Source organism: Gavia stellata, chromosome 5 (genome assembly GCF_030936135.1).
Source record: "Gavia stellata isolate bGavSte3 chromosome 5, bGavSte3.hap2, whole genome shotgun sequence".
In the NCBI taxonomy this organism is placed as follows: Eukaryota; Metazoa; Chordata; class Aves; order Gaviiformes; family Gaviidae; genus Gavia; species Gavia stellata.
In genome coordinates this window covers 17954976-17972278 of record NC_082598.1, presented here as the reverse complement: position 1 = coordinate 17972278, position 17303 = coordinate 17954976, and the positions used below count along the sequence as shown (strand labels likewise).

General features: G+C 37.5%; 1 protein-coding gene across 1 annotated transcript in view; it reads left to right on the top strand.

The window, feature by feature from the left end:
* The window catches only part of FAM184B (family with sequence similarity 184 member B), a 48980-nt gene that overhangs the window by 16848 nt on the left and 14829 nt on the right, over positions 1 to 17303 (top strand). Inside the window, exons 2-4 of the mRNA XM_059818168.1 lie at positions 2764 to 3525; positions 10993 to 11103; positions 16988 to 17200. Coding sequence (XP_059674151.1) covers positions 2764 to 3525; positions 10993 to 11103; positions 16988 to 17200 — 1086 coding nt within the window. The remainder of the gene's footprint in view (positions 1 to 2763; positions 3526 to 10992; positions 11104 to 16987; positions 17201 to 17303) is intronic.

The following is a 17303-nucleotide window of genomic DNA, read 5'->3' as shown; positions in this document are numbered from 1 at the left end:
ATGGTGAGGCAGGCTGTGCCCCTGCAGCCCATGGAGGTCCACAGTGGAGCAGATATCCACCTGCAGCCCATGGAGGACCCCACGCTGGAGCAGGCGGATGCCTGAAGGAGGCTGTGACCCCATGGGAAGCCCACGCTGGAGCAGGCTCCTGGCAGGACCTGTGGAGAGAGGAGCCCATGCTGGACAGGTTTGCTGGCAGGACTTGTGACCCCACAGGAGCCTCACACTGGAGCAGTCTGTTCTTGAAGGACTGCACCCTGTGGAAGGGACCCATGCTGGAGCAGTTCATGAAGAACTGTAGCCCATGGGAAGGACTCACGTTGGAGAAGTTTGTGGAGGAGTGTCTCCTGTGGGAGGGACCCCATGCTGGAGCAGGGGAAGAGTGTGAGGAGTCCTCCCCTTGAGGAGGAAGGAGTGGCAGAAACAATGTGTGATGAACTGACCACAGCCCCTATTTCCCGTCCCCCTGCGCCGCTGTGAGGGGAGGAGGTAGAGAATTCAGGAGTGAAGTTGATCCTGTGAAGAAGGGAGGGGTGGGGGGAAGGTGTTTTTTAAGATTTAGTTTTTATTTCTCATTACCCTATTCTGATTTGATTGGCAATAAATTAATTTCCCCAAGTCGAGTCTGTTTTGCCCATGACGGTAATTGGTGGGTGATCTCCCTGGCCTTATCTCAGCCCATGAGCCTTTCGTTATATTTTCTCTCCCCTGTTCAGCTGAGGAGAGGGAATATAGAGCTGCTTTAGCGGGCACCTGGCATGCAGCCAGAGTCAACCCACCACATGTTCATAGAATGATTTTAGTTAGTGGGGAGAAGGAATCTATTCAGTATCTGGCAACTCTTTCTGTTTCAAAGGAAAAATGGTTAAAAATAACAGAGAATAATTAGCAGCATGTAATCTAAGGCCCAAAAATATACATATCTAAATGTAGACAATGACTTCTTGTCTGCTTTTCTTCTGGAATATGATGCTGTTATTCTCTTTTGTCACGTATTTATCCAGAAATTTACCCAGACCATGTTTTGCATTTGTGACTTTTTAAGGCTTCTGTATTTAATTCATTACTGCCAGGGAGGAAGTTGACTACATGCAAGATGTATTTGTGTGTTTGCTTTCATGTATGGATGACTGAAATTCAATATGTTACGCATGTACAGATAGCACAAAAAATGGTTAGACATAGCTAAGCAAATTCAATAATTCTGGAGACATCCTCAGGGCTTATGCAACACAGACTACAGACTTATGACACTTACTGTGATCAAGATGCCTATTGGTGTCTCAGTTGAGACTTTCCCTGAGGAAGGATTGAAGATTATAGGTCCGAAATTCTAGTATAATTAAAGAATTAGTTGTGACCTTGCTTCTGTATTTATTTATGTTAAGACCATTATTTTCTCAAACATTGTCTAGGAATCTTTTGATTAACTTCTATGGGCTCAGGCCAGGCTGAAAGTATCTGTCATAACTTGTATACAAATTCCAAACTTAGTTTTGTAGAGCAATAAGTTCTCTCTAAAAAAATCCCCAACCAAACAAACAAGTGGAAAACCTCCACGCATATGTTAATACATAACGTGTTGTTCTCCTCGAGGTAGATAACTATGTCCAGTAGAAACTGGATTAGGTCCCATGTGTCCTAACGGGGGCCTGAAAAGACAAGCATGTGTCTTTTCAAGGCAGTTACTATGTTTTGCAATTATATATAACTCTCTTGTAAGCTTAACATGCAAATTTACCAGTTTTGACTCTGAACTCTTCATTGCAGTCTACTGTGGTCTTCTAACAGCATTTTCTTTTCAAAACAATAGTAGTGTGCTTGTACAACAGCTTCTGTGAGAGGTCTTTGGTGTATGTCATGGGTAATAGATGAAGCCTACTTAGGGTAATAATTTGTCTTATAGTCATGAGAATTACTATTCTGCATTTTGTAGAAGAAAATAAAGCATCAAAAGGTTTAAATAAATCATTTGAAAAAAATGCTTATTGTCATCAGAGGCTTGCTCAAATCTGCTAAAACCTGATTTCTGAGATTTATAGCCGTTACGGAAGTGAGGGGAAAAAAAACCACATTGACTGAACACTTCTCAGAATCAAGCCAAAAGGTGCTTACAGTCGAGTAGTACCTGACTTGAAGTGCTGACCAAGCTAACTTGCCAGGGATATGGCTTGCAGGAGTGCATCTTCAGTGGTGTTTTAGTTTGAGTCAGGAGTGCAAAATTTAATCCTCCTTACAAACTTTCTTTTCGTTTACATCACAGAGTGATTTTGGTCTACATGAACTGGATGTCAGGACTTCAGGTTTCACTGTACAGATCTGCCACTACTGGTCCCCAGCACTTGATAATGCTAAAGGCAAAGTGGCAGGTAGTCCTCCTGCACTGAAGGCTAGGTGTACTGTACTACAAACACAGAGTCAGTTAGCTAGAGAAGAGGCCCTATTTTATTCCTTGTATTAGAGGTCAAACTAGGGGCATGAAGCAAGAACTTGCCAAGAATAAAAAAAGAAGTTTCTGACAAGAAGTGGAAAACAATATTGTTTCTCACAGTATTGTCTTCCTTCCCTATAAGGTTTTGCAGTTTATAATTGTCCTTTCTGTTCTTAGTGGGGAAAAAAAAACAACAACACAAAGAAATAACAACAATAAAAAAGTTAAACTGTAGCAGTAATTCTCTTTTAGCATTTAACACCTTGATAAATACAGTAACTGAATTCATTTACCAGACACTTTACTTTCCTATTATTTTTCTTGTTCTATAGGTGATATATGCCCTGAACACTAGGAATGATGAACATGAGGCTAGTATACAGGCTCTGAGGGAGTCTCATGAAGAAGAAATTCAGCGCATCCTTGCTGAGACAAGGGAAACGATTCTCCAGTGTAAAAGCAAAGTTGAAGAAGAACAATTGCTGAGAAAACACATTCAGGCCCTTGAAATTGCAGTAGAACAACACAAGAGACTAAAGGAAGAAGCCTTGGCAGAGTTAACATTGTGCAAGAAGCAGGTGGAAGAGGGAGAACCAAGAACAGAAGTGAAACAAGCACAGACGGTCCTTTCTACAGACATGGTAGGTACCAATGCAGACTTTGAAAACAAGCTTCTACATTTAAATCAGGAGTCTGATGGACTGCTAAATGAATGCAAAGAATCTAAGAGAGAAAATTTAGATAAAAAAGTAATTTTAGATGAAAAATACAGTGTGGAAGCACAAGCTCTAATAAATGAGATGGAAAACCTGAAGAGTGAGAATCAGAGGGCAACTGAAGAGTATACTCTGAAAACAAGCAAACTGCAAGCCTCTTATGAGAGAGAAAAACAGACTTTGAAAAAGGCTCTGCAGCAATCTATGATAGAAATAAAGAATTGTCAGCAAAGAGAAATGGAGCAAAGGAAGAGCTCAGAGGCTGAGGAAGGCTTTTTGCTGCAGCAGGTAAAGAAACTGGAGGCAGACCTAGAGGAGAAAAGCCAGAAGATAAATGAGAGGAAGAAGCATTCCCAGAAGCTGAAGGAGAGAATACAGGTAGAGTATGAGACTGTGATCCCTATCTCTGCCTATAAAAGTGCAAATTATCTATTCTTCAAAATTTGGGGGAGGAGCGGTCCTTTAAATATCATATTGAGTCAAATGCTTTGTAAGCACTAAGGCAGTTTTAGGGGCTTAGAAGAGAAATAGGAGGGATATAGTGCTGAGAGTTTTAAAGAAAGAGTTAAGATGATTAGTGACTCATTAGGAGAACTCTTTGAACACTAGACTTTGTATTCCCTGAACGAGGAGTGAGGTAAAATTTGTCTGTTGACTGAACAGAGCTTTACCTTTCCTGCCCAGAAATGTGAAGAGAACAGCAAACAGGCACTAATGCTAGCAATGAGTATTTACAGAGTACATTCTCCTTTTCCCTTGTGGTTGCTGACAGCTCAGTGTATGGATATGAACAGGGTTAGTTAAGAGACGTGAGCTGGCAGGTTAGGAATTGAGTGCTTTGTATTGTATGAGTCTTGCAACAGTGGCTTGTAGCAAGTGACATTTAATGAAGTGTCCTTTACACCTGTGAGGTTTTATGTGCTGAGCCATAAGACTTTCACCATTAATTCTCACCTCACGCTTTGCCTGTCTACCCTAGCTGGTGTATATCTCATACATTTGCAACACAGCTCTGCAGCCCCTTTCTGCTTAATTGCATCATGTCAGATGCAGTTTTAGAGGTTGGGACATCATGGGCAGTCTGCCAACCAGCTGCATTTGCTACATAAGGCCAGGGTGTGGGAAAGACACTGATGAACTGCACTGAAGCTGAAGCACCCAGCCATGCTCTGTGCTCAACAGTTCCACTTCCTTCTAATACTATTGGTCCTTCCCATCACATAAACTCACCTACCAGACCTGTCCCCAGCCCTGTGACAGCAATCTTGCATATTAGATAAGAAAAGACCTTGAAGGTCTAGAGTTGAAGTATTTCGGAATAACAATAATTGTTTCTTGATGGGAAAGAAGATTTATCCCCTTCTGAGTCAGAGAACCCCAGAATCCTGTAGAGAGCAGGGTCACCCCAGTCAGCTGTGTTCCTCCAAGACAACTCTGACCCTTTTTACCATCTGCCCTCACATCTTGCCTGTCAGTATCATTCTGCTGGTGGTGCAGAGTTCTGTGCCTCTTCTTTGAGGATGCTTTGAGGGAGTTCAGCCTTCAAGACAGTCGCTGCCTTTTTTTTTCACAAGATCAGGGGGTGAATTGAATACGCCTTCCCCAACATTATTCAGACGCCGTTCTCTCAGTGTGTAGATTTATAGCAGAACAACCCCATCTTCTGCAGAAAAGTGGAGAGGATATGATGAATGGCAGAGATGCAGATAAGCCTTTTTTTTAAACGGAGTCAGGAAAATCCATAATATCTGTTTCAATAAAGAAAAGTGTCCTGGCTCTGTAGAAGTTCAAAGTGGTAGAGTGGAAGAGGGAAAGTAAGATCCTGATTTCTTGTGGGTACTTAAAGGAGAAACAAAGAATGGAGACATGAAAATTTATACACGTGGTTTACTGTTCTATCGTATAAGAAATGCAGTCTTTTAGGAATAAATAATGTAAAACATGATAGGAACTGGAAATAAGAAGGTAGTGTCATTAGCAATCTAATTTCTAAATTCAGTATCAGCTGGACGAAACTGAAATATTTTCAGGGGGACATAGGCTCAACTTGTACATTTCAGTTACTCTAAGCCTATGGCATGAGGCTGATTTACATACCACCGGAGCATATTGCTTTGAATCTTTAAAGAGATGGTCTCAGACTAGGATAAATCTGGAAGAAGGAAAACAGTTAGACACAATGTTATTTTCTGTTTCTTTCCTGTTTAAATAAAAGGTAGAAGTTTCTCCTTTCTAAATTGGCTATTTCTGATGCCGCCATTAAATACTACATTTTTTTCAGAATCCTGTAGACAATGGCAGACTGGGAAACAGAAACATTTCTTTAATCAGTAATAACTCTGATCATTAGTAAATACTAGCAAGAAAAGCTGTTCTAAGGTTTGAAAGATAAAAGGACTGATGTTTAAGCAAGATGAATTCGATGTTTTCTCCTTAGTGTATGCCAAGAGGTTTGAGGCCTTTGCAGAATCACAGAAACATTAAGGTTGGAAAAGACCTTTAAGATCATCAAGTCCAACCATCAACCCAATACCATGAAAGGCATCACATCAGTGCACGTTTATTATTATTCTTGTGGAAGAGAGAATACAAAGGATGACAAGTCATTAAGTCTGATCTGTTCAGCCTAGTTTTGGAAGAACTTTGGCATACGCCAGAGGTAAAAGGAACAAGCTTACCTTTAAGTTTTCAACTACAGAGTGTGTTAAATACAAGTCAGTTTTAACCCATGAGGTTTTACTCAATATTCATATAGGAACAAATGGCAATTTTGTCTGAGTATTGCAATATTATGTTAGGCATCTGGAAACTGAGACTAGAACCTCCAGAAACAGAACATGAAATATGGTTCAAATTTTTGTCTTTAGTTATGGACAGACAATTCCTAGCAAAGTTCGTAGGAGCCAATTTTTCTGGTTTTAGGTATCTGTATTATGGATTATGTTACAAACTATTGTATTTCAGCAACTGGAAAAAAACCCAAGCTAATATTCATTAACTTTTAGCACAAGTTCTTGTAACATTAATGGAAGTATATCCTGTTCCAAGTTTAGGATCTCAGACAACTTTTAGATGGTAACTCTTGATGAGTGTTCACTTTACAATGATGCCTACTACATCTGAGGGAATGGCTCCACATTACAAGTATTCTGGCATCAGAGACAGTTTAAGGGTATGAAAGAGCAAAAAGTGCATTTAAACCAGCTCTGTAGGTGAAAGATTTATATCATGGAACTACACCAAAAGAGAAAATGACCATTTATTTCAGATGACAAAAAAAGAACGTATGTAATAAACATAGAAGTAATGTCATGCATATTTTAGGATTTGGAAGCGTAGCTTAAGGGAACACAAAAAGAAATTCTGGGATCAAAAGGTGTAGTGAAAGAATTGGAGGAAGATCTAAGTGTACTCAAAGAGACAAATACACTTCAAGAGAAGGAAATCCTGTAATTCTGAAGTATTTCCCTTGTTAGTAGTCACTCACATTGGAAATTCCACAAGTTATTTATGCTATTTGAAATGTAAATTTTGATGCCACAGAAGATATGGAAACTATATTGAATTCCCAAGCAAAGCTGTTAATAAAGTAGATGACCTGAAACATCAAATAACACAGCTGCAGCAAATGACTTCTACCAAACAGAGCCAGAACAAGAGTGGCTCTGCAGGTGTGCAAGATCTTAAATTGGTTTGCTCTCAAATATTCAAAGGCATGGCATGCCAAAAGTACTGAAATCAATGTAATTTTTCTTTTACAATTAATGTTTTTTTGGCTTATTCTACAGCAGTAAATCCTGTAAGATTCCCAGATCTCTGACCTCATCCAGTGGAACACTGAGTCGTGTTCATAATCTGAAGTATGCAAGTTCCTGCAATGACAGCAAAGAAACTACTGACATCCTTGTGCTAGACCAGGGCAGAGTGTTCAACTTCTTCCGTAACCAAAACCTTAAAGAGAACAAGGTCCACGGCAGACTTGCTTTTTTGAGGTCAAGTTGGAATACTGATTTATTTTTTTTAAATATAGAAAACAGTTCTTCTGAAAATCTATGCAGAAATAATTCCAGGAATAAACTCAGTACAAAGAGGAATGTATGTATCTTCAGAGTTCCCTCTGTACAATGTTTCCTCTTAAATAATTGTCCAGCCACAAATCTTTTCTATATTTTTTAGTTCTCCTAGAATATTGTTATGCTATCATTCTGGAAAATTAGACCTGGCATCAGAGACATAACAAAAAAACAAATTGTCCTTTGCACTTTTTCACAGAACTAAGGTTGTCCTTGAGGAAGCTAGCGTGGTTGGAAGTGAGTCACACACCCAAACTCAAACCAGAACAGCAAAAAAAACCATTCCTAGAGTGGAGAAGAGGCATACAGCCCTGAGTCACAGGATCACTAAGATTGGAAAATACCTGTACAGTTCTACATTGTTAACTAAAATAAAGGCAATATTTTTCAGTGGAGTATATCCGCCTAAGTATCATATTCCCTACAAAACAGACTACTGCGACCCCAGAATTCTACCCTAGTTTTGTCATATTATATAGCTAATGTGTTTTATAGACTATGGAATCTGTAGCTATTCAAAAAGAGCGTATGAATAAAAGATACAGAGAACTTGCTTTGTAAAGGCAAGCATCAGTCCCATAAGGAAAAGATTTGTCTGAAGGAATAGCTGTTAAAAGGGCTGGAAGATCTTGTAATGAAGCATACAAAGGAAATCGAGCCAGTCTAAAACTTCATGAAAGAAAAAAATGTGGAAGGTAGGAATGTTCTTCTATTTATAGATGCTCTAATTCATTTGGTTTTAATCTTATTGGTCACAGTGACATCATTTGAATTATCCTCAGTGGAGGCACTTTGAATTAACATAAAATGCAAGGATTTTCTTGCTACAGTCTTACTGAAAAAAAAAAAAGGGGGAAAAAAAAGTCAAACTGATAGATTTCTGTGAAAAGCTCCACAGGCAGGAAGGTGAATTTATCCTTGATGTGATAAACTGCCTTCTTAGCAACACTTATTCTTGCATGCTTTGCGTGTGACAGTTGGAATGATTAATATAAGGTCCCTCCTGAAGAAAAACATATTGTAGGTGTATTCCAATTTCTGACTTACATTTCCATGGATTGCTGCTGTGAAATACTCAAATACGTTGATTTAATAAAAATTTTGCATTGTTTATGCAGAGGATCTAATTCTGCAAAGTGCTGGTAAATGGGTTCAGAGTGCAGGTATTATCAATGAAATGACAACTAGTTACAAACAAATACATGCATATATATGTCCTTATTTAACTTCAGTCATAAAGAATGCTTATCTTTTCGTGGATCCAGACAGGTTGCCTGAGCAATACCTTCTCTCAATGTGTTTTAAGTGGCTGAGCTGTAATTTTTGTTATCAATATGCATTAGCAGTGATTGGCTTAAGAGATTCTTCGCAGAATTTCGCTTCCATGAGAACTGCTGTCTGTGGATGAATCCTTTGGCTTCAGGAAATTTGCAATGTGTAATGTTTCTGTGCAGTAGGAATCTAAATGTGAGCTGAAATCTATTCAAATGAAAGAAAACCTTGAAACGTGTTTAGTTTTAAGCACATGCTTTAATGCTGAAGCTTACAACTCAGTGCATGCCCAAGTGGTTTGCCATATTTGGGCATAAACTAAGGAGGAATTTAGTTTCTGTCTCCTAATGTGCTTATGTGTTTGTCAGACATCTTCTAGACAAAAAAAAAAATTATGAGAGCAGTTGGTAGAATTGGACAATCAGTCAAAGGTCAAGTGTTCTTTAGACCCTTTTTGGTGCTAAGAATGTACTTCTACCCATTTTTCTCAGCTATACCTTTCCAAGCTCAACATTTGCTTGAGGATAATCAAATCACTTGCTGACAAGTTGTGAAGTCATAAAAAGAATGCAGCTCCTATTACTAAATGTTGAGCTTAATAGTACCTTCTAGATTTTGGAGACTAGGAATTGTGTTAAGTGCTCGTCAGAATAATTAATTTCTGCCTATGAAACTGCTGGAGTTTATACATTTATGCAATCTCATTTCTCAGAAAGGAACCTGTGTGAGTAAATTATTTTATTTGATTGTGAAAGTGCTCACGTTTGATCAGTATGTGAAGATGCAGTGCTTCAAGGTACACAGTTACACTATCAGATATAAGCTTTATGAAAAGGACTTTGCCTTTTATATAGTGTATTCTTTTATGTATGTGAATAAGTTTGTACGGGTATACTTAAAATGATGCCAGGCTGTAGCTCTTCATGTCAGTCAGATCAAACTTAAGTATCAAACACTTTAGTAAAAAAAGCGTAATAGTAGGCATTTATTGCTTATAGGCAATAAATATTATTGTTTATAACCATCTCTTCTTAGAGATGCATTTTAATTAAATCAGAAAAATCTTGAGTTAGTAGAACTTAAATAAAATTACAGTATTTTTCATTACTAATGCTGTTTATATCCTCTGATGCAATTAAGGCCTGTAACAGCTGTTTGAGAAGTACTGTATCTATTTTCCAGATAGAAAAATTAAGATATGGAGAAGGAAGTCAGTTGGCAGAGTTGCAGTGGGAATGCTGCAAACACCTGATCTTCAGGTTTTAATCAAAAAGACCATTATATCATCTCTTTTTCTTACAGGCAAAACTAAAGCTAGTTTCTTCCTTGCAATATTCATGTCTCTATGTTTGATTCCATCCTTTAATTGCTACCTAACAGTTATCCTGTTTTTAAACTGTGAAACGCTAATGTATTCTCCTTTATTTAATTATGAGTTTCAAGGAATACATGGCTACTGCCTGTGCTTCTGTCTCCTAATATCATGCCATCCTCCCAACGATTATCACTTTCTTAGCTCTTAGGTACTATTTCTGTTATCTTGAATTCTTAACTCATTGTGCTATAAAAATAGGGATGGGGGGGCTGTGAGAAGGGGCTGTACAGGATGCGGAAGGTGTTAAATTGCTATTTTTTCTCTGTTTCCTCCATTTGTGGTGTCTGAAAATATGGTGGAATATTTTTTTGAGTCAGCAAATTGGCACAAATAGGAAGAGCAAGCACACTAATAAGCTTGTAATATGTATCACTTCAGGACATTTCTAGAAGTTGCACATTCAGTCTTTCTACAATAAACAATTGCTCACATTTGCTGCAATGATTGCTACAAGCTCTTGGTCATTGTCTTGCCAGTGGTATTATCACTGATTTTTCAAAAACTGTTTCCAGCAATAAGTTGATTATGTAGTCTTCAATTTTTTTTGTTATTTTATTTTTACTTCCTCACTGAGATTTTCTTTATGGATGCTGTAAGATGACAGTACTTCCTTTGATTCCCTTTTCCACTAATTGCCCATTAGTTAGTCATCTGGTTATTTATATGGTCAATGTATATTTATGTTTTTTCAGATCTTGTGGTGACTCTTGCATAATAAATTGTTTTTGATCACTGACACCACTCAAGGCAAAACAGTCTAACTCTTCATGCTGTACAGTTTTCCACCTCAGGGAAGCTTTCAGTATAAGATTAAGATTATGTGAGCTGTATTGTCTAACACTAGTGTTAGAAAGAACCAAACCAAGCTGTTAATACTTCTTTGTTTGAACATTAAAAGACAGTAGCATGTATTATTGTGTAAACAGTAGCATGTATTACTGTGTAAACTACTTCATTATCTAGGTTAATGTAGAAGAAATGTTCTTTCTTCTTCATGCTGCATATTTTGTCCCAGCTATTGCATGCTCTTTTCTTTCTTTTTTCTTTCTTTTTTTCTTTTTTCTTTTTTTCCTTTTTTTTCTTTTTTTTTCTTTTTTTTCTCTTCTTTTTTTTTTTTAACTTCAGGAGCTCCAGACACAGCTAGAGGAATTTAGAAGAAAATCTGAGTGTGAACTAAAGCAACTAGAGAAAGAGAAAGAAGTCCTAACTGGGAAACTTCAAAACTCTTCACTTGAGGTAAACTGGGCATAAATGTAACCCAGTAATAAAAGGGCTCTTCATTTTTCCTCTCATCTGAGAGGTTCTTGATTAGATATTAATTGTATTTGCTGTGATTATCATTCAAGAAAATATGCAAGAACTAACAGAAATTACTGCTCCTGAACATATATGATTTTGACAAGCCTATTTATTTTGATAAATTTCATATATCACTCTTTGGAGATATACTAAGGCTTTTTGGTGAGGAGTTTGGCTATATCAGGGTTGGATGGTGACTCTGACTGTTCGTCTGTATAGAGGGCTGAGTGACATTAGAATCTTCCTTACAGCTCTTGTTGACTTTCTGATTATTTTTTTTGTGTGTGTAGACACGTAAAAGGGCCTGCTTGCTTGCTCCCTTCAGCAAGAGAATTGAATGGAAAAACGGTCAAATAGATCATTGTTTCTGTTCTTCCTCCTTGACGGTAAGGAGGAGTAGTGGCACACTGATCTCATAGTATTGTGTATATGCATACAGGTGGTGTATTCCACTGAAAGTTCTCAAAGAAATCAAAAGGCTTATGACATGAAGCAATTATTGTTCAGGTTTTGCAGATGTAAAAAGTGAGGCAGTGAGTCATCAAGTTACTTTTCTTGAACTCACACATTCATCACAGAAAAATATCTTAGACTCTAACAATGCTCCCAAAAGGGAGGAAATGCTCCCTCTGAAGAGAAATTTTGCATTTTTCTTGGTACTCTATAAGTTACTTTCTGAACCAATTACTTGGCAGTATTGCCAGGGAAGTGAAGTAATTTCAGCTTACAGTACTTTCCTTCTATAAATATGTGAATATTCACAGCCAAGAAACCACTATTTACTATACAACATTATGTTTCATTGAGGGCAGGATTCCCATGTGAGAACCTTTGCAATGGCTCAGCCCAGAGCTTCCGCCTCAAAGGTTAGGCAATGTGCTGTTACTAATCCAGTTCTAACCTGGATGCAATTTCAGATCTAAAAATAGCTTCCTTGGCTGCATAAGGCACATTTTTGGTTGGGCTGACATAGCTAGAACACTATGCAGAGTAGACAAAATCATGATAATTTCACCTCTCTGGGGGTGCACTTCAAAGTCACGATATTTCTGTATTAATAATGTTTTTCTGGATAAAGAAACCAGATTCACACCTGTTTGGTCCTTTGGAAGGAAGGATGTGAGATTCTGTGTGAGTTGAATGCTAATTCATTAGGAGTCATCCAGTTCCTTGCTTTTGCACTACAGGGTCTCTTCAACATGTGTTAAAGGGGCTATTCGGGAATTAGAAGGTACGTAAAATGGAAGCGCAGGCATCACCTTGTCATGATATATCTTTGAACAATGCTAGCACAGCAATGCCCAAAGCCTTGATGGAGATCTTGTAGGTACCACCAAATAGCAGCAGTAGAAATGTGCCTAGTATGTTCACACCTGTCCCTCCAGTCAGGAATTGCCATAAGTTTAGGAAGGCAGTTAACTATGAACTTAACTGAAGTAACTGTGAAATAAGCCTAAAGACAACAGGAAAATATAATTTTAATACTTTGTTGTTACTTCTTATACCATGTTACCATTTTGATGTAATAGCATCGTAGTATGAGTAAAACCCTGTAGCATTTGGGTGCCTTATTTTAGGTCTCTGAACAAATTCTCAATTGCAGTGACTCTTCGGTAACACATCAAAAGGCAGTTTTAAGTCTTTTATATAAATTCATCCCCTAGCAATGCATTGAGAAACTCGGATCTTTCTACTTAAAAGATACTGGAAGTCAAAATATTCTCTCTGATTCCAGCTTTAGATCTTGCGTTTGAGATTTCACACTTCTTACGTACAATAAATAAAAGAAGGGGAGAGCAGACATAAGATAGACTTCAAGTATTCATAGTGCTTGCAAGCACAGTGAATTAAAATAATCAAAGCAGAAGTCAAACAGGGGAGCCAACTGTGATGGTGTGCACAGCCTTATACTTGGCCAGTATTTTTGCCCATGGGCTATCAAAGTGTGAAAGGTACCTCTTCAAAAGAATCAAGCCATCCTTCCCAGGAGTAGGACAGTAATTATGGTTAGAAAAGAATTAAACTTGAAAGACTTTTGAAATATTTCAAAACTTATCAGTCATCTTTTAGTAATAGTTGTTCATTTTTTCTTTACTTGGAAGACAGTGGAAGGCAAAATCAGCTGTCGTAAGAAAGGGCAAGTGCAAACATAACCCTGAAATTTGAAAAGAATTCAGCAGAGCCTGGAAAAATACTGTTGCCTAGAGTTTATACTGTGGATAGGTATTAGTTGCATTTTTAAGACCACTTTATGAAATTCTGGTGGATAAAAGTGAATGAATAATGGTATTAGAGGTTTTTCCAGAGGTTTTGTTTTGCAGAAGGAAGACATTATAAAAAAATGTTGCTGGTCTGTTAATAGTAAAAGGAACCAAACAGATTCTGGACTGATGTGAGTCGGCATAGTTTCATTGGCTTAAATGTTGCTTTATCAATTTTACAAATTGAGTGTCTGGCTATCTGTTTTGAAGTAATGAAACACAATAAAATGCCTGGGCACTGCAGAATATTCCAGAGAAGGGTTTGCACTGGTGGATTTGAAAGCCCTTTTAACTGCAAGACAGGAGGAGCAAACATGATGGGATGGAAATGTTTATTTCTTAACCTCTGATATGTTAGAAGTAGCAGAATTAATGAGAAAGAGTGTGTTTGTATCCCTCCTGTATTTGTGTAGGTCTTTTCCCCTAAATCACTGAAAAATAGTGTTTTTAGACATACTTTTCCATCTGATTTCTTACTACATTATGTTCTCCGTTGCTACCAATTTACTGCTTAGCCTATTTCTAGTATGATCTTGTGTTTCATGCTAGTAGTGCTTTGAACAAATAATTGTCTATGAATAGAATCTGGAAGGTTAATAATGTTGTGACCACAGCTGAAGTTTATATACACCTCTTTTCATCTTCCTCACCTAGATGAATATTTAATTTGCAAAAAAAATATTCCAAGTGAGATTTTTCCTTTTTCCAATTTTTCTATTAGAAAATATACAGCCTACTCTTCTGGCACGTCTTTTTTACTCACTGGCTTACTTCCAGGAAGCCCAGAAAAAAAATGCATGCTTGAGTGTAGTAATGCTAATGCATATTACATCAGGTCATACAGGGGACTGTACAGCATTAAATGTTTTACATCAAAGGTTAGTTTTATAAGGAACAGCAGTACCTAAAAAATTCAGTGTTTCCTTTCTTTATATAAGAAAACAGTGGCTTGAGTTCAGTAGGCATTAAGACAAAGTAAATGTTTTACCTGTAACCAGAAGCCAAAGTGCTTATGATTTACCACTTTTTTTTTTTTTTTTTTTTTTTTTTTTTTTTTAAATTTGCAGCAGCCTTGGAAAGAAAGGTATGGTTGGCAAGTGGCTCTGGCATCTACCTGTTCTTGGAGTGTATCCAGGCCACAAATAGATCCCATCACACAGACACGTTAAAGACAATTAATGTTTTTCATTAAGAATAACATTTAGCAATTAGTCTTCACTAGTTTGTTCAGACAGATAGTTTTCTTTGTGTTTAATTGGATGACACAAAGGAAAAACCTAAGAAACGACTGGATGATTAGTTAACTTAAACTCACAGTTTGGGCAGCTGAAGCTAGGTGCTCTTTCAAATTTGGTAACTCAAATCAAATTGGTTGGATAGTTTCATTAAAATTCAAATGTACCATGTTGGTTTGAAAATGTTTAAGAAGTGGTAAAACTAATCTTTCATTTTCTGACACTTTAAAGAGAACAAAATAAAAAACTTGATTCACAAAACACTGGGTGAAGGAATGTTTGTTTTCTTCTTATCTACCAACTTAGCATTCCCATGATGTGTGGGAGACCTAGGCTTGTTTTTGTTTTTCTTCTGTCAGCTTTCTCACCATTTAAAGAGTTCCCTTGTCACTGGGTTATAGGATAAAACAGGGTGAGCTACAGTGTGTCACCTGTTGACACTTCTTCACTTGTATATTAAGTTGTCGTTGGGCAACCTAGGCCTTCATCACTTGGGTAAGTGTAACAGTTACCTTCATATGCACATGCACATACTCTCTTGCTCTCTTGTAGCTGCTTACGGAGGTACAGAAACCAGATTTAGTAAAGGAAGTTATGTAGTTCTTATGAGAAGTGTGTGTTCAAGTAACAGGTTTTGAGTTATCTCCACAGCACGTGAAGTCCATGAACATTCATGTTTCACATGAATAGTGCTTACATAGAAATAAATCATCTTCATCTGATATTCTGTGAACGCAAACTTTTTACTCAAAATGATAAACTATCAAAAGACCAAGTAGAGCAAGTTTTTACTTTCTGTGATCCATCTGGGAACAGAGAAGGGCCTCAAGAGAGGGAAAGGAGAGAACACATCCTTTGGAGGAGAGAAGCCAGCATGCTCAACCAATATGAGAAAGAACAGAGCTATGAGGTAGCAGGAGTACATTTAGCCATCATCAGAAAGGATTCCTATGTTTTGGAGAGCTCTGGCATAGCTCATTAGTATCTCCCTTTGGACAGTGCAATGCTGACTTTGGCCATGAAGTTAATGAGAAGTAAGGGCTTTGCCCAGCATGTCTCGTGTTCTCTTCTGTAACAGAAAATATACCAGAAAGTCCTATGAGAATGAAACATGGAAGGACATAGGCACCTTGGCCCACTTAGTAAATCTTCATCCAGCTTTTGTGGTGCTGCATCAGAAGGACCACAAGTGTGCAGTTGTAGTTACAAGCAACTATTTAGCTAGCTAAAGCTACAGTGCTTTCTTAACTAACAAACTGACTGCAGTATGCATGGAAAAAAATGAAGGCAGCACTGAAGAAGAGAAAAAGAATGTATGTTAGTGTAGAGGAAAGAACAGGATGGAGTCACAGTTTATAATCGGTATCATGTCCAATTTGCAGGTATATGTAACATCATTTGAATCATTTAAACTCACGTGAAATTCTAAGGAAGCCAACTTCTTCCTTTCATAGTCTGAATTCTGTTTTTCTAAGGCCAGAAAGTACAAGTATATAAAAATTGGAAAACAGAGACCATCCTCTTTCACATACTCCCAAAAAGAAAAGGCAACAGACATAAAGGTTTTGTAGGAGGCATGGCAGAGCAAAAAAGCAGACTTGGAAGTCAGATACAGCAGCAAAAATGTTAATTGGCCTGACTAATTATGCATGCTCCTTCTATGCAGAAGACAGTTTTTCAGAATTTCACAGCTATGATATTAGGAATGGCAAATTTAAGAAGAAGGGCAAATACAATTTTTTTCTGAAAGTTTAGAAAACTTACCAAATAGGAAAGAGAACAGACTCCTTCTTCCTTCCCCACCAAAAAAAAAAAAAAAACACCAAGTTATTCTTACAAATGGGTATTTTTTTGTTACTTTTGTGTCACCCATTATAGACACGTCTACTGTATTTAGTAATTAAGCTAACAGAGGGGAGAAAATAAAACAAATCTGAAGTGTGATGTGCAGAATTCTTGTTTCCATTGGTTCTAATCTACTGCTTTGTATAAATGGACTCTGCAGTGCTACGTCTCCACAATGACAGCCTTAGGCCTCTCTCCTGGTTTGTGCTATAATTATTGTGCAAGTTGAACTATGGATTGTACATATACAATGGATATGATTCAAAAAAATAATTTAAGAAAAGTACTTGATGGGCAACAGACAGTATATGCAAAAGGGATGTCATTCTTCACTGAAAAAAGGGCTCCTTGCATGAAACAAGCATCTTGCTATTTTTCATAGAGCAACACAGGTTCATAAAATGTACTCAGATTTACATAATTCCTCTCCACTGTGAATGCAACCATTAATCCTATCCTGCTGACTTACTTTTCTGGAAGGTGGCTCAGCTGAAGCAAATATTAGATCAACAAGCAAATAATTTCAGGGAGTCACTGAAGAAACATAATCTACAGTCCAACAAAGAAAAAGAGAAGCTTTTGCAGGATCTTCAAAACACCATTAAAGAAAACCAGAATGTTAAACTGCAGCTGGAGGCATCACATCAAAAAGTCTTAAAAATGTTGGAGAAAAGCAAAAATCAGGAACTCAAGGTCAGTTTATGACATGCTAGTCTAAAAAAAAAAAAAATTGTATTTGTGGGATAAACCATGTTAGCTAGAACCAATTATCAAAACTTAGTTATCTCCAGTTATC